This window comes from Monodelphis domestica, chromosome 2 (genome assembly GCF_027887165.1).
Source record: "Monodelphis domestica isolate mMonDom1 chromosome 2, mMonDom1.pri, whole genome shotgun sequence".
NCBI classification, from domain to species: Eukaryota; Metazoa; Chordata; class Mammalia; order Didelphimorphia; family Didelphidae; genus Monodelphis; species Monodelphis domestica.
Window position 1 is genome coordinate 245,137,466 of NC_077228.1, and position 20,644 is coordinate 245,158,109.

At 35.9% G+C, this 20,644-nt stretch overlaps 1 protein-coding gene across 9 annotated transcripts in view; it reads left to right on the forward strand.

Moving 5' to 3' along the window:
- Nucleotides 1-20,644, forward strand: part of DNAH9 (dynein axonemal heavy chain 9) — a 755,194-nt gene that overhangs the window by 234,791 nt on the left and 499,759 nt on the right. For all 9 annotated transcript variants that reach the window (XM_056817453.1, XM_056817454.1, XM_016430769.2 and 6 more), the window contains one exon: nucleotides 14,617-14,769. In XM_056817453.1, coding sequence (XP_056673431.1) covers nucleotides 14,617-14,769 — 153 coding nt within the window. The remainder of the gene's footprint in view (nucleotides 1-14,616; nucleotides 14,770-20,644) is intronic.

Consider the following 20,644-nt stretch of genomic DNA (forward strand, 5'->3'; position numbering starts at 1 on the left):
CTGAAACTACTTAGGGACAGCAGCTAAGGCTGGTGAAAACCAAATTGTTTGACACAGAAAGAAATTAAAGAATTGCATTCTGGATCCATACATTTTCATTTCTCTGGAAACTTTCTAACTTTCATTAATTGTATTGTTTCTGAAGAATCAAAATAGTTAGTAAATAACATTAAATAATATAATAATTAAATAACATTCATCAATATTGTATTTTTAGAACTTTAAGAATGTACAACATAATACAAAATAAATTAGAGACAGATGTCTTCTACTAAATATTACCAAGAATGATGTGGAAAGTAAAACTGAAACAAATTTGTGAGTTAGGGCTGGGCTAATGGATTGTGAGTTCATTCCCCTAACACTATGAAAATGCTTCCAGAGTTTCTTTTTCATGCTGAATATTAAAATGTCAATTAAACAGTTTCCTAGAACTGGGGACTTAAAGCCTGGGGAAGGTATTCAAGGGCTATAATTAGATGCCCTCCTCTAACAAGATCCAGGATTTAGCCAAAACTTGAGGGTGGGTAATTATAATTGCTCCTTGACAGAAAGGGTAGAACAGAACCAAACTCAATGGCATTCTTCATGCCTTTAAAAGTAAGACAGAAAGGAGGAGGAGTGGAAGTCAAAGGGGGAGAAGTCAACAAGTAACAGAGGAATATAAGGTGAATCAACAGAGAGGACACTAAAATTAGGTAGAAGTGTACTAAATTTCAAAAAATTACAAATTTCTTTAAACAAATATTACAAAGCAAAAGAAAATCAATGCTTTATGATATACAGAAATGCAGTCTGAAGACAGAAACAAGATTGTCCAGAATAGTTCAAAAGAGGTCAGAAGATAACAAATGTTAGAATTAATGGCCTGCACAACAGAAATAAGCGTGAATTAATGCTGACATCTCTCCAAAGAAGCAAAAAGGAGAAGAGATTTGGAATACAAATACATTTAAATAAAGGACAATCTGGAAGAAGAAAAACAAAAGACAATGATGCTAAAAGAGCATATATACTCTCTATACAAGGAAAAATCATTGATCTAAAGACAGAATGGATAGAAACAACTCAAGGATCATATGTCTTATAGAAGAGCATGGCAAATAAGAAACTTGAACACTATGATGCAAAAATACGTGACAATTCCTCAGAACTTCTAAATACAGAATATAAAATTATAATCAAAAGAACACGGAGATTAACTTCAAATAAATATCTTATACTTCAGATTAAAAAATATATAATTGTTCAGTTTAATCATTCTAGTGACAAACAAAAATTCTCTAAATGACCAGGAGAAAGATTTTCAAACATAAAGGATAGAAAATTCAAATAAAATAGAACGCTACTTTGAGCCTACTAGAACACAAAAGGGAATGGAACATCTTTTCCGAAATGCAAAGACAGCTCAAAAGGTTATATTCTGTAAACCTACCTCTAATTATCAATTAAAAATAAACCTAGACATGAGCAAATTACTCAATTTATTAAACATTTCATCCAAAAATCAAGTCCAAACAGAACAAACAACAATTTAAAAAAAAAACAGACCTCTCAAGGAAAGAATGAGTAAGAATATGAAGTACCTTATACTTAGAGTTTTGGTGGGTTTTTTTTTAAAGGAAAGTAATCTATGGAGGTAAAAAAACTCCCCAAAATACCCAAAACAAAACAGAGAGATTAAGAGATTTTGTTTTGTTTTGTTTTAGTATAAAAGGAAATGAAAATGAAAGTAGATTTTTAAGATCTAGGCATAGTCATTACAAGAGAACAGGCCTAAACCATCATAGACTAAACCTCACAACTCCTCTGCAAGTGAATCAATGAATTCTATGGGATAAAGTTATAGAATTAGAAGGTGCATGATTGGTGAGGAGAAGGAAGAAGCCAGAAGAGAATATGAGGTATACCATATATTACAAGAAAGATATCACTTTACCAACAAAGCTTTATATATTTAAAGCTGTGGCTTTTCAAGGAGCATTGTATGGCTATAAGAGTTGAATTATAAGGAAAGATAAGCACTCCAGGATTGATGCTTTTGAATTCTGGTGTTATTGAATGGCAAGGAGATCAAATCAGTCAATAGTTCAAGAAATAATTGAGACTATTCACTGGAAGGCCAAATACTGAAGCTGAAATTTTAATACTTTGGGCCACATAATGGGAAGACAGGACTTATTGGAAAAGACACGGATGTTGAGAAAAAATAAAGGGAAAAGGAAAAGAGAATGGCAGAGGATTAGATGAATAAATAGTGTCATGGAAACAATAAATATGAACTTGGGCAGACTGAGAGAGATAGTGGAGGATAGAAGGGTGTCAATAGCAGGATGTCAATGGAGCCACAAAGAGGGACAGAATGCCTGAATAACAATAGCATTTACCCCTTAGGGTTGCTGTGAAGACCAAATGAGGATAATATTTGTAGAGCACATAGTACAGTGCCTGGTCATAGTTGACACTATTTAATAAATACTTATTTCTATTCTTCCTTCCCTAATTGATTAACACCAGAGGTTACCTTTTACCTCCAGGATTACCTCTTGTTGTCCCTCACATATTCCATGCCTGTAATATGTGTGAATCTTGAAATTTCTCAGACTTGTGAATGTTAAAAATTCCCAGATCCTACTTCATAAGGTTGGGTTAAGATCATTCCCCATTGGGACCATTCCCCATTGGGACCATTCTCCATTTGGGCAGTGATGCTACTTAGATCTGGAATGTGAGAACTCTACTTCACCATACTTATGCATGCCTTAGGGGAAGATAAAGTTGTAAACTCTTTGCTGAACAATTAAAGTACTTAAACCCATACTTATAGTAGGACAAAAGTTCTTAAGCTATGCCTATTTTAGGACTAATACAAAAAGGTGCTAAGTACCTATAAAGGTCAAGCAACTTGTGAACTTACAAGGAGCAAAGAAGTGAGAACTTACTCAGAGATTCTAGTCTACTCAGGTGTGAATTACTCAAAAGATTAGTCTACTCAGGTGTGAACTAAGAATGGTCTGTCCTTTGAAAAATGTCGACTGTGATTGGTAGATATGAGAACTTAGGGGAGGAGACATAGGAGAAAATTCCCTTTAAATAGGAACTCAGATTCATTCAGATGGGCATTCAGATTCAGGCATTGAGCTGGTGGAGTCAGCTGAGATGAAGCTGGCCTGGTGTCACTAGAATCCTTGCTTGGACAGATCTTTTGGTGAGTGATTAAGGACTGACTGATCTTTCTAAGGCTTAGGCCTGGGTTGGCCAGGGCTGCCCTGGGCTGGCCTATCCTTTTCTCATTATTTCCCTTTTCTTTCTTTCTCTCTTTATTTAATTCCTCATTATATTAATTAATTAAAATCTCTATAAAACCCAGTTGACTTGGGTATATTTCATAATTGGGAATTTTTCCCTGACGACCACCTTATATATTGATTTAAAACAAGACACTGTCTTGAAAACATATTTTCTGCAGTCACAAATTTGTCATCCACTCTTATATCTACTACAATTTAAGTCTTCCACTATTTTAATCACAGTTTATGGCCTCAACCATTTTAACTCTCACATATGTTCCCTCTCTCCTTCCTCTTAGAATCTCTAGTTTCTTATTTTTTTTTCTTAAACCCTTACTTTCCATCTTAGAATTAATTCTATGTATTAGTTCCAAGGTAAAAGAATGGGAAGGGCTAGGCAGTAGAGGTTAAGTGATTTGTCCAGGGTCGCAAATCTAGGAAATGTCTGAGACTAGTTTTGAATTCAGGACCTCTGGTCTCTGGGCCTGGCTCCCAATCCATGAGTTACCCTGCTTCCCCTTCCTCTTCTCCTCCTAGTTTCTTTCAAAACTCAGGGCAAACACTACCTCCTCTATTAAGCTTTTTTCTTTAAAAACCAAAAGCTATTATCAACATGAAAAAGCACAGAGCCACTAAAGTAGTCAGTAAAACCCAGTCTTCAATCAAGAAAGAGATAGTGCTAGATATTCTTTCATCTGCCACCTAAAAACCACACAGAGCCAAGGACTCTGGGACTTTGGGAACAGTATCTCTAAGAGAATCACTGCGAGGTGATTCTCCAAATTATACTAGAACATAAGGATCTAATATACCTTTTGGGGAATTAAGCACATCAGATATACACTGACAAGTTGTAAGCAGGCTTCGGAAAGAGACTGTAGCCAGAGACTAGGGTATCAGGGAGTCGCCTAACTTACAATGTATACTAAAGAAGGAGTCCAGCCTAGGGCTGGGCTTCCTGATAGAGGACTCTGATACCATGGGAGAAGCTTGTAAGACAAAAGGGTACTTAACATTTGATTCTGCCTATTAGTCTGACCTAAATTGGGGTCATTAAGTACTTTAAGGTATAGTGTTCCTTCTGAAACAGGGTCAGCCTGGGACAGTTTCAGGGGACGGGGCAAACTTGGGGTTCCCAGTTGACATCATATGTATGTATGTATATGTATGTGTGTATATATGTATATAATAGTTAATTAGATGTATCCTAATTATGTATAAAATTATTGAATTCTAAATTCCCTCCCTACTGCTCCTCTCCCACAATTGAGAAGGCAAGTATCATATCAATTATACATACCTGTGAAGTCATACAAAACATAGCAGTGTTGCAAAAGAAAACACATGCACAAACCTTAGAAAATAAAGTAAAAAATAAAAAAAGAAGTTTGCTTCAATCTATACTTCATCCTTTCTCTCTGGAGTTATCTTGGGTTATTAATGGATGTATCTTAACCATAGTAGCTAAGTCTTTCACAATTGATTATCCTTACAATATTGCTGTTATTGTGTACAGTGTTATAGTTCTTTCAGAGTATGAAGCAGAAACCAGCTAAAGTACTATTCCTCTCCTAAAAGTTGATCTCTTTACAAAAAAAAAAAAACAAGAAAAAGATTTCAGAACCTCTCTGTGAGCAAGATATCTTAAAAAAATACCAAGACATTTTTGAGAATAATATATTTGCTATTGAAGCAATTAAACCACAACAGAAAACAAAAGAGAAGGGAATTCAACCTTTTTTGATGCTAACAATAACATTTTTTCCTAGCTGACTAAAAATAAAAATAAAAAAACCCAAAGAGAAATCAGGAAAGAAAGTAGAACCAAAGCCAACAATTGATAATGAGATGGATGATATTTTCTCATCAAGCTGCCTGACCAAGATGCCCAAGCCAAAAAGTCAGTCCACTCAGTCAACACCAAAAGCAAGATCAGAAACCAAGGTGTATCATACATTTGATGACCTGAATACCCATGGAGGCCAGTAGAGGACATATGCATAAGACCATGGCAGAAGACTGGACTTCATCTTTATCTCTTCTTAGGTTATTATCATGTTCTAACAATTTTATCAAGAAAAGCAGATTCTGGATAAGCTACTCTATTTGTTCATTGTAAACAGTATTATTTTTGCACTGGTTTTAATTATGTCTAATTATTATCGATATTGAGGGAAAATAGATATTCTGAAATACTTTCAGTTATGTTTGGTTCAATTTTAATTAGTCTGTGCAATAGATTTATAGAACACTCTTTTCTGAACAGAGACAAAAATTGCTAAATTAAAATGGTGAAATGTAAATTGTTAAAACAAAAAGTTAAGTGGATTCTTCTGTTCTGTTATCACTTTGCCTTCTTTTGTAAATGTTTCATATTTTAAACTAGCTTTCGCCACTTTGGCTGATTTGTTTAATTGAGAAGTAAACTAGCAGAGATGTGAGAGCCATAGTTACAAGTAGTAGATGTATAGTTTCCCCACTACTACAGGAACCCCTATTATCCTGAGGGTGAGTTTTAAATTAAAGTTCAAAAACTACATGGCTACCCTTTTTGGGAAATCTCCCTTACCTGTCAGTGTAGATGAAGGAGCCTTGCCCATGACCAGTCTAAGTGTCTAAACTTATATATGTCCATATTGTTTCCATAATAGAATATAAATTTATTGTGTAAATATCTACTTCATTTTTGTTTCTCTATCCCTCAGTCACAGTTTAACCTATAGAAGTTTCTTTTTTGTTTTTCATAGTATACACTTAATAACTGCCTGTTGGTTGATTAGTTGATTGTCCATTAATGGATGACATTTCATCTGATGGAACCTTTGAATCTCTATCATCATTTCTTGAAGCTCAAGAATCTGCTTCCTCCAGAGAAAATCGGGATTTTGCTTTTGTAGAAAGAACTTTATACTTATTTATATTTTAATGCTTCCTTTTTATTTTATTTCATCTTCCTAGTTCTGTTTTTTATTCCATCATGAAAAATTTCATTCCCCTTAACAGCCTGAAGAATAAAACTGCATTCCTCTTAGACACCAATTTTTGCTTTTTAAATACATAAGTGCTATATAGTACTGTTAAAAGAAGAAGAAAAAAAACTTCCAGTCAAGATGGCGGCTTAGAGAAAGCTAAAGTTCAGATATCCGGAAAACCCTTCCCAACCGATCTCAAACTATAAGCTCCTAAGGCTCCAAAATTCAAAACGATCAACAGCATAGACCCTGGGAATCCTCCTCCTGGACCTGGACCCGGATCAAAAGGTACGGTCCCCCTCAAAAGCCAGAACCCGAGATCACTCGGACCTAAGGGGTAGGAGCTCAGAGTCCAAGGCTCCGGGAAGCCACAGCCCTGCCCGGCTCAGAGAGCAAGTTTGTATGAAACAACAGAAACCCTCAGGGCCTTCTATCCGAGTCCCAGTGAAAGTCACTGCCCTCGAGCTCCCCCCCGCAGAGAGCAGGCTTGTCTGAAACAACAGTAACCCTCAGGGCGGGCAAGACAGCCTCATGGGCTGGATCCTGCTATCCAAGTCTCAGTGAAAGTCACTGCCCTCTGAGCTCCGGGAAGCTGCAGCCCAGCCCCCTCAGGCCGACGAAACAGCCTCACAGCCAGCTATTCTGAAGGCAACTTCCAGAAAGCAACCCGACCCAGAGAGCCGGGGGAGAGTGTGGCCTCCTGGTTCGACCCTTCCACTCCAGTTCCAGTGAGGCATACTCAATTTAACCCAGGGAAACCTCATAGAACCTACAATCTGCCCAGGACTAAAGCCTCTGAACACCAGACAAGATATAAGAAAAGCTAATCCTCCACATTCAGTGATGGCAAACTCCAGAGAAGCACAGAAGCCCCAAAATACCAAGAAAAATAAGAAGAAAGGGGCGACTTTGGACACATTCTATGTAGCCAAAATACAAAATACAGAGGAGATAGAAGACGACACTCAAGAAAATGCTCTGAAACCTTCCAAAGGAAATGGAAACTCTCCACAAACACATGAAGAATTTGAATCAGAAATGACCAAAAAGATGGAAGCCTTCTGGGAGGAAAAGTGGGAAATAATGCAAAAGAAATTCACGCATCTACAAAACCGGTGTGATGAAACTGAAAAGGAAAACAAGGCTTTAAAGGCCAGAATCAGGCAGCTGGAAGACAATGATCATGTAAAAGAGCAAGAATTAATAAAGCAAAGCCAAAATACCAAGAAATTAGAAGAGAACATAAAATATCTCACCGAAAAGGTGACAGATCTGGAAAATAGAGGGACAAGAGATAATTTAAGAATAATTGGACTTCCAGAAAAGCCAGAAATAAACACCAAACTCGACATCGTGATACAAGATATAATCAAAGAAAATTGCCCAAGAGATTCTAGAAAAAGGGGGCAATACAGCCACTGACAGAGCTCACAGAACACCTTCTACACTAATCCCCCAAAAGACAACTCCCAGGAATGTAATTGCCAAATTCCAAAGCTCTCAAACAAAAGAAAAATCCTACAGGAAGCCAGAAAAAGACAATTTAGATATAAAGGAATGCCAATCAGGGTCACACAAGACCTTGCAAGTTCTACTCTGAATGATCGTAAGGCATGGAACATGATCTTCAGAAAGGCAAGAGAGCTGGGTCTCCAACCAAGAATCAACTACCCAGCAAAACTGACTATATACTTCCAAGGGAAAGTATGGGCATTCAACAAAATAGAAGATTTCCAACTTTTTGCAAAGAAAAGTCCAGAGCTCTGTGGAAAGTTTGATACCGAAAATCAAAGAGCAAGGAATACCTGAAAAGGTAAATATTAAGGAAAGGGGAAAAATGTTATCTTCTTCTTTTACTCAAACTCTCTTCTATAAGGACTACATTTATATCAATCTATGTATACTAATATGTGGGGAAAATGTAATGTATAAATAGGGGGTAAAGAAAGACCAAATAGAATAATCTTTCTCACACAAAGATTCACATGGGAAGGGGAGGGGAAGAAAACTCCTATAAGAAGGAGAGGAAGAGAGGGGTTTTTTTACTTAAACCTTAATCTCAGGGAAATCAACTCTGAGAGGGAAAAACATCCAGATCCATTGGGATCTTGAATTCTATCTTACCCAACAAGGGTAGGGAGAAGGGAAAACCAAGGGGGGGAGGGGGAGAGGGAGAACAAAAAGGGAGGGAAAGAGAGGGGGGAGGGAGAGGGAACAAAAAGGGAGGGACTAAAAAGGGAAACATCAAGGGAGGGGACAAGGGGGACTGATTCAAAGTAAATCACTGGACTAAAAGGTAGAGCTGAAGAAGAAAAGGTTAGAATTAGGGAAGGCTATCAAAATGCCAGGGAGTCCACAAATGACAATCATAACTTTGAACGTGAATGGGATGAACTCACCCATAAAACGTAGACAAATAGCAGAATGGATTAGAATCCAAAACCCTACCATATGTTGTCTTCAAGAAACACACATGAGGCGGGTTGACACCCACAAGGTCAGAATTAAATAATGGAGTAAGACCTTCTGGGCCTCAACTGACAGAAAGAATGCAGGAGTGGTAATCATGATATCTGATAAAGCCAATGCAAAAATAGACTTGATCAAAAGGGATAGGGAAGGTAATTATATTTTGTTAAAAGGGAATCTAGACAATGAGGAAATATCATTAATCAACATGTATGCACCAAATAATATAGCACCCAAATTTCTAATGGAGAAACTAGGAGAATTGAAGGAAGAAATAGACAATAAAACCATATTAGTGGGAGACTTAAACCAACCATTATCAAATTTAGATAAATCAAATAAAAAAATAAATAAGAAAGAAGTAAAAGAAGTGAATGAAATCTTAGACAAATTAGAATTAATAGACATATGGAGAAAAATAAATAGGGATAAAAAGGAATACACCTTCTTCTCAGCACCACATGGCACATTCACAAAGATTGACCATACATTAGGTCACAGAAACATGGCACACAAATGCAGAAAAGCAGAAATAATGAATGCAGCCTTCTCAGATCACAAGGCAATAAAAATAATGATTAGTAATGGTACATGGAAAACCAAATCTAAAACCAATTGGAAATTAAACAATATGATACTCCAAAACTGTTTACTTAGAGAAGAAATCATAGAAACAATTAATAATTTCATCGAGGAAAATGACAATGGCGAAACATCCTTTCAAACCTTTTGGGATGCAGCCAAAGCGGTAATCAGAGGTAAATTCATATCCCTGAATGCTTATATTAACAAACAAGGGAGAGCAGAGATCAATCAATTGGAAATGCAAATGAAAAAACTCGAAAGCGATCAAATTAAAAACCCCCAGCAGAAAACCAAACTAGAAATCCTAAAAATTAAGGGAGAAATTAATAAAATCGAAAGTGATGGAACTATTTACTTAATAAATAAGACAAGAAGCTGGTACTTTGAAAAAACAAACAAAATAGACAAAGTACTGGTCAATGTAATTAAAAAAAGGAAGAAAGAAAAGCAAATTCACAGCATTAAAGATGAAAAGGGGGACAGCACCTCCGATGAAGATGAAATTAAGGCAATCATTAGAAATTACCTTGCCCAATTATATGGCAATAAATACACCAATTAGGAGAAATGGATGAATATATACAAAAATACAAACTGCCTAGACTAACAGAAGAGGAAATAGAATTCTTAGATAATCCCATATCAGAAATTGAAATCCAACAAGCCATCAAAGAACTTCCTAAGAAAAAGTCCCCAGGGCCTGATGGATTCACCAGTGAATTCTATCAAACATTCAGAGAACAGTTAATCCCAATACTATACAAACTATTTGACATAATAAGCAAAGAGGGAGTTCTACCAAACTCCTTTTAAGACACAAACATGGTACTGATTCCAAAACCAGTCAGGTCAAAAACAGAGAAAGAAAACTATAGGCCAATCTCCCTAATGAATATAGATGCAAAAATCTTAAATAGGATACTAGCAAAAAGACTCCAGCAAGTGATCAGAAGGATCATTCACCATGATCAAGTAGGATTCATACCAGGGATGCAGGGCTGGTTCAACATTAGGAAAACCATCCACATAATTGACCACATCAACAAGCAAACCAACAAGAACCACATGATTATCTCAATAGATGCAGAAAAAGCCTTTGATAAAATACAACACCCATTCCTATTAAAAACACTAGAAAGCATAGGAATAGAAGGGTCATTCCTAAAAATAATAAACAGTATATATCTAAAACCATCAGCTAATATCATCTGCAATGGGGATAAACTAGATGCATTCCCAATAAGATCAGGAGTGAAACAAGGATGCCCATTATAACCTCTACTATTTGACATTGTACTACTAACACTAGCAGTAGCAATTAGAGAAGATAAAGGAATTGAAGGCATCAAAATAGGCAAGGAGGAGACCAAGTTATCACTCTTTGCAGATGACATGATGGTCTACTTAAAGAATCCTAGAGATTCAACTAAAAAGCTAATTGAAATAATCAACAACTTTAGCAAAGTTGCAGGATACAAAATAAACCCACATAAATCATGAGCTTTTCTATATATCTCCAACACAGCTCAGCAGCAAGAACTAGAAAGAGAAATCCCATTCAAAATCACCTTAGACAAAATAAAATACCTAGGAATCTACCTCCCAAGACAAACACAGGAACTATATGAACACAACTACAAAACACTCGCCACACAACTAAAACTAGACTTGAGCAATTGGAAAAACATTAACTGCTCATGGATAGGATGAGCCAATATAATAAAAATGACCATCCTACCCAAACTTATTTATCTATTTAGTGCCATACCCATTGAACTACCAAAATACTTCTTCACTGATTTAGAAAAAACCATAACAAAGTTCATTTGGAAGAACAAAAGATCAAGGATATCCAGGGAAATAATGAAAAAAAAAACACATAGGATGGGGGCCTTGCAGTCCCTGACCTTAAACTATATTACAAAGCAGCAGTCATCAAAACAATTTGGTACTGGCTAAGAAACAGAAAGGAAGATCAGTGGAATAGACTGGGGAAAAGAGACCTCAGCAAGATAGTATACGATAAACCCAAAGATCCCAGCTTTTGGGACCAAAATCCACTATTTAATAAAAACTGCTAGGAAAATTGGAAGACAGTGTGGGAGAGACTAGGAATAGATCAACACCTCACACCCTACACCAAGATAAATTCAAAATGGGTGAGTAACTTAAACATAAAGAAGGAAACCATAAGTAAATTGGGTAAACACAGAATAGTATACATGTCAGACCTTTGGGAGGGGAAAGGCTTTAAAACCAAGCAAGACATAGAAAGAATCACAAAATGTAAAATAAATAATTTTGACTACATCAAACTAAAAAGCCTTTGTACAAACAAAACCAATGTAACTAAAATCAGAAGGGAAACAACAAATTGGGAAAAAATCTTCATAGAAACCTCTGACAAAGGTTTAATTACTCATATTTATAAAGAGCTAAATCAATTGTACAAAAAATCAAGCCATTCTCCAATTGATAAATGGGCAAGGGACATGCATAGGCAGTTCTCAGATAAAGAAATCAAAACTATTAACAAGCACATGAAGAAGTGTTCTAAATCTCTTATAATCAGAGAGATGCAAATAAAAACAACTCTGAGGTATCACCTCACACCTAGCAGATTGGCTAACATAACAGCAAAGGAAAGTAATGAATGCTGGAGGGGATGTGGCAAAGTAGGGACATTAATTCATTGCTGGTGGAGTTGTGAACTGATCCAACCATTCTGGAGGGCAATTTGGAACTATGTCCAAAGGGCGATAAAAGACTGTCTGCCCTTTGATCCAGCCATAGCACTGCTGGGTCTGTACCCCAAAGAGATAATGGACAAAAAGACTTGTACAAAAATATTCATAGCTGCGCTTTGTGGTGGCCAAAAACTGGAAAACAAGGGGATGCCCATCAATTGGGGAATGGCTGAGCAAATTGTGGTATATGTTGGTGATGGAATACTATTGTGCTAAAAGGAATAATAAAGTGGAGGAGTTCCATGGAGACTGGAACAACCTCCAGGAAGTGATGCAGAGCGAGAGGAGCAGAAACAGGAGAACATTGTACACAGAGACTAATACACTGTGGTATAATCGAACGTAATGGACGTCTCCATTAATGGCGGTGTAATGTCCCTGAACAATTTGCAGGGATCCAGGAGAAAAAAACACTATTCATAAGCAAAGGATAAACTATGGGAGTGGAAACACCGAGGAAAAGCAACTGCCAGAATACAGCGGTTGAGGGGACATGACAGAGGAGAGACTCTAAATGAACACTCTAATGCAAATATTATCAACCAAGCAATGGGTTCAAATCAAGAAAACATGTAATGCCCAGTGGATTTACGTGTCGGCTATGGGGGGGGGGGAGGAAAAGAAAATTATCTATGTCTTTAACGAATAATGCTTGGAAATGATCAAATAAAATATATTTAAAAAAAAAAGAAGAAGAAAAAAACCCAAATCATAAATGTAACACACTCTGTACAGTAAACCTCATAGCAAAATCCTCCTTGCTGCGACAGGCTTAATAAATACTTAAGATGGACCAGTCACTATGCTAGGTGCTGGAAATAGAAAAAGTGGAGGAAAGGACCCAGACAGAGGGATCTGGAGAAAGATGAAAGATTTGTTTAGAATAAAAGGTAATAAGAAGACAAAGAAAGAAATAAACATTATAAAGAACAACAAAAGCACAAGCATAAAAGCATAAAGTCAAACTTGGGAATACACAAAGTCCATTGGGTGTTAGAAAAATGAGGAAAGGAAAGGGAAGAGAAAGGGAGAGGTGGGGAGGGAGCTTCTTACCCTTAAGGTGGTTGCATTCCACCTATGGGAAATAATGAAATATACACAAGTGATATACCCAGTATAACAAAATAATTTCAAGAGATAAAGAGTGCTAGGAACCGTGAGTATCAGGAAAGGTCTTGTGTATTGAGGTGATAGTTGAACTGGGCTTTGAAAGATACAGAATCTACAAGGCACTGGTGAGGAGGGAGACCAAAGAGGTGAAGGTGGGAATGTTGTATTTTGGGGAAGCAGACCCGTTTGATAATGAAGAGTGTGTGAAGGAGAGTAATGTATATAATAAGACTGAAAAGGTAGGTGAAAACTAAATAATACAGAGTTTTAAGTTCCAGGTTGGGTAGTTTTTATTTCATTCAAAAAAAAAGTTCCAGTTTGGTAGTTTGTATTTATTTAATATGAATACATTTCTTAAAAATTTTAGTCAGGAAATAGAGTAAAATGTGTTTTAGGAATGCCATTTAGTAGCTGGATTAGAGAGGGGAAAGGCCAGTGTCTGAAAACCCAATTAGAAGGCTAGAATGCAGAAGGCTGGGTATAGTAGTAGAGAGACTTCGTGAGTTGGAATAAAATGAATGTGAAAGAATTTGTAAAGGTAGAAAATTTAGTTACGGATTGAATTCAGGAAGTTATCGGAGAGGAAGGAATAATGATTCGAGGCTATAAACCTGGATGACTGGAAGGCTGGAGCTGCTATAGATACAAATAGAGATGCCTTGTCATGAGATGCAAGATAGTTTTTCAATGAAATTTGTCAACTTTGATTTATCTTGTTCTTCCCTCTCCTTCCTGGATATTAGATTCTTTGTCCTAGGTGGTGAGGTTTAAGTTATGTGCCACAAAAAAGCTATCAGGACACCAAGCATAAAGACACAGAGACAGAAGATGAAATTTTGAGATATAGGGAGGGATAAAGTATATATCTGGAAATGAAGATGATATGAAAACAAAAGAGAACAATTCACGTTAAAATAACAAAAGAACACACAGCCTACCATGATAAGGACAAACTTGTAAATCCACAAAGACATTGGGGAGGGGGGGGACATGAAGAATTGTGGACTGAACCTAGAGAATAAGGTCCAAATCCAAAGTGGAACAAAGGCAGGAAAATTCCTCAGAGAAAAAGCAGCATAAGGTACTGGTGAAGGCCAGTTGTTTTTTGTTTTGTTTTGTTTTGTTTTGTTTTTCACAAAAATGAGTCAGTGATATTTTTTTGGCAGTGGCATGCTGATCACAGTCCTCTTGTCCTTTTGTGACTATAATACCAGTTACAAGCCACTCTCATTCCCATTTCCATGCTATTCTCCCCAACTATTCTTCCTTGTTCAATGTACTAATTAGGTTTTAACTTTTCAAAAGATGGAAACTGGATCTTTTATCTCTTTTTTGTTGTATATACCAGTTTCTAGCTCAGTGATGGCCTTTCATTGGACACTTTTTAAGCAAATAATTATTCTCATTGATGTGCTCTCAACTTTTGTATGGTTTCTTTTGTAGGTTCAACGCCATCTTTCTAAGTTATTTGACAGTATGGCTAGGATGAAGTTCCAGGTGGACTCCAGTCAAAAACCAACCAAGAAAAGCCTCGGCATGTATAGCAAAGAGGAAGAGTATGTGAATTTCAGTGAGCCTTGTGACTGTAGTGGCCAGGTAAAGTGGGGAAGCACTTATTTTCTTCCATATGTTCCCTTCTTTGCTCCCCTCACCTTTTGTTGGAATTCTAAGAGTAGTGCTCGAGTCCAGTATGATCAGTATCAGTCTAGATAGCTGGACATTTTTTAGCTAGGATGGCACTGTTACCCATTTTTCCTCTAATCATTGTATTAAAAACCTGTGTCTTTCCTATAAACTTTCAACTTCATTTGATCTAAACCACCTTAAATGACCACTCGCAAAATGTTGGATGTCATTCATAAATTTAACATAACTTCCTGCCCCAAAGAACTATTCACATGCAAAAAGAATAAAAAAGTATCCAACTCAAGTCATTAAGATGGGAATATGAAAATGATCAATTACTAGCAATATTAGAACAAACTACTTTAGATTTTTCTGTCCAAATAGGTACTTCAAAATAATAATAGTGAACATTTATATAGCACTTACTAAGTTCCAGGCACTGTGCTAACCACTTTACAGTTATTGTCTCATTTGATCTTGACAGTTTCCATTTTACAGATGAAGAAACTGAGGCAAACAGGTTAAAGGATCACATATCTTATAAGTTACTAAGACCACATTTGAACTCAGGTCTTCCTGACTCTAGTCCTTGCCCTCTTTCTTTCTTTCTTTTTTTTTTACTACCTCCTTCTGGGACACCCACATCTAATAACAAATATTCCTTATCCTATAGGGGAAAAAAATCCCTTCCCTTGCAATACTCCTGCTTTTTAAAGGGTACTACTCTAAGACCTTTTAGAATCCTAAGAAACCTTCCATGCCTTCATTTCCCATCCTTGTATGGGAAACGCAGATTATAAGGCTACAACTTGATCTTAGGCATAGCCTCTAACTAGCATCCTAACACCTTTCATACTTCTGCTATGATGCAAGCAGTTATCACTCCCTTAGGAAAACTTGAATACTTTTGTTCCCTGAGTGATCCAATAAAGTTATAAAAATACTGCAACAGTTATTTGCCTTCTTTCCTCTAGAACTAATTTGAGTGCATGTTACTTTGAATCATTAATCAAAATAGTGCCTGGATTACATCCAGTCCTCAAAAATCTTATAATAATCACACACACACACACACACACACACACACACACACACACACACAGTATATAATGTACTAAGAATGAGGATCTCTCTTGTGGTTAAAGGACAGATTATGGTAGAAGGCTTACCTTTAAGTTATCCCCTCAGTTTCACTGTAGAATAAAGAAGCTATGATTCCATGATCTTTCTTACAGTTAGTTTTAACCCATTGGAAGTTTTTTGGCCACATTGATTTTATCAAGGAGCCTTTCTAATTGTTTTCCTTTCTCTTAGAACTAGGTATAATCCCTGGGAAAACTGGCCTGCTGTTATTTAAAATTAAAATCTGTTTCAGTCCTCCTGAATAGAAAATATGCCCTTTGCCTTCCAATCTTGCAACTGAAGTGTTCATTATCTTTGTTTACCATTTCTCCTCTTTCTCATGGATAGGGTTTACTGTTGATAGCAAAGTGACCTTCAAGAAAGGTCTTTACCTGTTCCTGGTGCTCTCCCTTCTCATCCAAAGATAGAAGTGGAATTCCCTGAGTAAAAAAATATCCAAAGCTTTATATACCCAAAATCTTTCCTTAAAATGCAGTAAACATCTTACCCTGCAGAAGAACAAGGCCCTTTTTTTATGTATTTTTCCTAATTACATGTAAAAATAAATTTTATTGTACATTATAAAATGTTTTAATTCAAAATTCTATCCCTTCTTTCCCTCCCTTCCTCATTGATAAAGTAAAAAATTTTAGATTATATATATGTGGTCATGAAAAACATATTTCCACATTAGTCATGTTGTAAAAGAATACAGACAAAACAATCCCCAAAATATATATACACACATATAAAGTTTCTCAAAAGTATTTTTTCCATTAGTTCTTTCTCTGGAGATGGACAGCATTTTTCATCATATGTATTTAACAATTTTCTTGGATATTTATATTACTGAGAATAGCCAAGTCATTCACAATTGATCATGATGCAATATTGTTATTATTGTATACAGTGTACTCCTGGTTCTGCTTATTTCACTTCTAGGTTTTTATGAAAGCACCTTGCTTGTCATTTCTTGTAGCACAATAATATTCCATCACAATCATAAACTGCAATTCATTCAATCATTCCTCAGTTGATGGGCTTCTCCTTAATTTCCAATTTTTTAGTACCATAAAAAGAGCTTCCATAAATATTTGCTATAAAAACAGATCCTTTTCCTTTTTAAAAAAATTTCTTTGGGATACAGATAGTGGTATTGCTCAGTTAAAGGGTATGCACAATTTTATAGCTCCCTGGGTATAGTTTCAAATTGTTCTCCAGAATAGTTGAATAAGTTTACAATTCTACCATTACCGCATTAGTGTTCCAGTTTTCACACATTCCTTCCAACATTTATCATTTTACTTTTCTGTCATGATAGTCAATCTGATAGGTGTTAATTGTTTTAAGTTGCATCTCTCTAATCAATAGTAATTTGGATCATTTTTCATATGACTATAGAGCTTTGAGTTATTCATCTGAAATTTGTAGATTTATTCTTCTGAAAATTACAGAATTTTTTTTTATTGGGGAATAACTCATTCTTATAAATTTGATTCAATTCTTTATATATTTAAGAAATGAGGTTTTCTCAGAGATATTTGCTATTAACATTTTTTCTTTGCCTTTTGCTTTACTTTTAATCTTGGCTACATTGGTTTTGTTTGTAAAAAGAAATAATTTAATGTAATCAAAATTACCCATTTTATATCCATTAATTCTCTCTCTTGTTTGGTCATAAGTTCTTACCTTATCCATAGATCTAACAGGTAAACAATTCTATGCTCACTTAATTTGTTTATGGTATCATCCATTATGCCTGTATCATATATTTGACCTCATCTTAACATATAGTGTATATGTTGATCTAGTTTCTGCCTAACTACTTTTCAATTTTCTCAGCAGTTTTTGTCAAAGTAAATTCTTGTCCCAAAAGCTTGGATCTTTGCATTTATCTAGATTACTATAACTATTATTTCATTAGTTAGATTACTATGATCATTATTTATTTTGTATTGTGTAGCTAATCTCTTAGCTAATACAAAATTGATGATTACCACATTGTAATTCAGTTTGAGATCTGATACAGGTAGGCTACTTTCATTCACATTTTTTTTTCATTAATGCCCTTTATATTCTGTCAAGGGTATGGGACCCAACCCTTACCGCAGCTTCAGGGATCCTTGACTTGATCCTTGTGATTGCATATGCATGAATGACAGGCAGACAGCTGAAAGTTTCAACCTGTAGCACAGGCGTCACAAGGAACTGTTCCATTTGGCTCAGGATTTTCTTCATCTTTATACCTGCCAGTGGTTACATATTTTCTTGGCATACCACTTCATTTTTCAAATACATGTTCTTTACAGATAATTGGATAAGTCATAATTAACTTTCAACAAATAATTTAATTAACATTCTATGATTATCCTACATACTATGTTGCTACAACAAACAAAACTTTTACAAAAAGTAAATGTTTTCTTGTCACAGGCAGGATAGCTAGAGGTCAGTTCTTCATTAACCTGTGATATGCTTAGACTTGCAGACAAGCTAAGAAAAATCATCCATTACTTTTCATCAAATAGATACTCAATCAGAATTTCTTAGGAGATGATCAACAAAAACACCATTGCTAAGTGCAGGGTCAAAGGTTAGGAAAGTCAGTTTCAGGCATTTTTTAATATCAGGTTTTCATTTTTTCTAATGTTTCACTAAGGTTTCCAGGACAGATTGCTTGAACTCCACTGAGTGTAGCATACCAGTCTGTGCCTAAGAGATAATTAATCCACCTGTTGTCCCTGGCTTGTAGTGGGGGTGAAGAATTTGAGTGCAGTTTTGTTAGAAGTTTAACCCATAGGAATCTTTAGGTTTGATTTTGTAAGTATGATCTTTTGGCAATATTCTAGGGGAATAAAGTGAAACATCTGTATTAATCATGTAATAATTTTGCTCTCATCTATTTTTCCTTGGGGAAACAATTCCAATAATAAGGGATGTTAGTGAGAGAAGTCACATGGGGGGCGGGGGAGCTAGGTGGATGTTTCCATTCTTCCTGGGGACCCCTTTACAGCATCCAGTTTCCATGCATGACTGTGTCAAACAGCATGGCTTTGGTTCCCAACAATATTCTTTTTTATTTATTTATTTATTTTTATTTTATTTTTTTATTTAACATTATTTTTTTATTTGATCAATTTCAAACATTATTCCTTGGTTACAAAAATCATTTTCTATTCCTCCCTCCCCTGCCCCTCCTATAGGCAATGCGCAATTCCACTGGGTATTACATGTCCGACAATATTCTTAATGTTTTGTACTTCCAAATGAATTTTGCTATTATTTTTTCTAGTTCTATAAAATATTTTTGATAGTTATATTGTATGGCACAAAATATGTAAATTAATTTGGATAGTATTGTCATTTTTATCATATTGACTCAGCCTACCCATAAGCAATTAATATTTTTCCATTTCCATTCTAATCTTGTATGTGTGAAAAGTGTTCCATAATTGTATTATCATAGTTCCTGGGTTTTTATGGCAGGTAGACTCTCAAGTATTTTATATAGTCTATAGTTTTTTAAGGCAGTAGGTTGTAAAATGGATAGAGAACTGGCCCTGAAGTTAATAAGATTCATTCTCCTGAATTAAAGTCCAGTTTTATACATTTACTAGCCATGTGACTGTGGGTAAGTCTCTTAACCCAGTTAGCCTCAGTTCCTCCTCCTCCATTGTAAAATAATCCAATTCAAGAAAATGCCAGGCAGGGAAATAGAGCCACGATGCCAGAGTAAAAGCAAGGAAATCTCAAACAACCACAAGAATCCTCTCCAAAAAATCTTAAGGCCAAAAGCAAATACTGGAGTAAAAGAAATAACAAGAAGATGGAATGAAGTAACTTTCTTGCAGAGAACAACTTGAGAGGGAGGCAGAAAGCATCTTTTTCACTTGGGTAAGAGGGGAGTACAACCAACAGGAGGCTACATTGATGAGCACCTTAAACTAGCTAACATCAAGCTTCCCCAGGCTACATCTGCCATCCCATGTTCTGAAACTGGGCTCAAGCCAACATCCAGACCCCAATACCCTGTCTAAGCAAATAGAAGTGCAACCCAATGCACACCCTGTGCATTAAGATCCAGAATTCCCCTGTTCTGTGTAATACTAGAGCCAGGCCAGGAGCCCCAACCCAAGTTTGTAGTGATGACCTGAATCTCAGTTTGAGTTAATCATGCAAAGCTTCAAATAAAAATGTGAATTGGTCTCATATTCTAGAGGAGTTCAAAAAGGATTTCAAAAATCAATTAAGAAAGACATAGTAAAAATGTGGAAGATAAATGAAAGCAATGAGAGAAGAAAATAACAGCATAACTGTCCAAAAGAAAAATGAGGTTCAAAAGGTCACAGAAGAAAATCAGTTCTAAATAGAAAACACAAGACCCAAGAGAAGCCTAAAAAGTTAAAATAAGAAAGGAAAAATTTAAAGGAACTCAATAAGGTCAAATTGTATGTATTCCTACATGGAAAGGGGATATTTATAATTTATAAAAAAAAATTATCAGTAGTAGAGGTGTGGAAGTAACCTGATTAAAATGACAAAAAGAGTTGTGTAAAAAAAGGATTGCACTGAGATAAAGGGAAGGGAGGAATGGAATGGCATAAATTATCTCACCTAAAGAGGCATGAAAAACTATTACAGTGGAGGGGAGAATGATGGTGTTGATGGGCAATGCTTAAAACTTACTCTCATCATAACTGGCACAGAGAAGGAATAACAACTA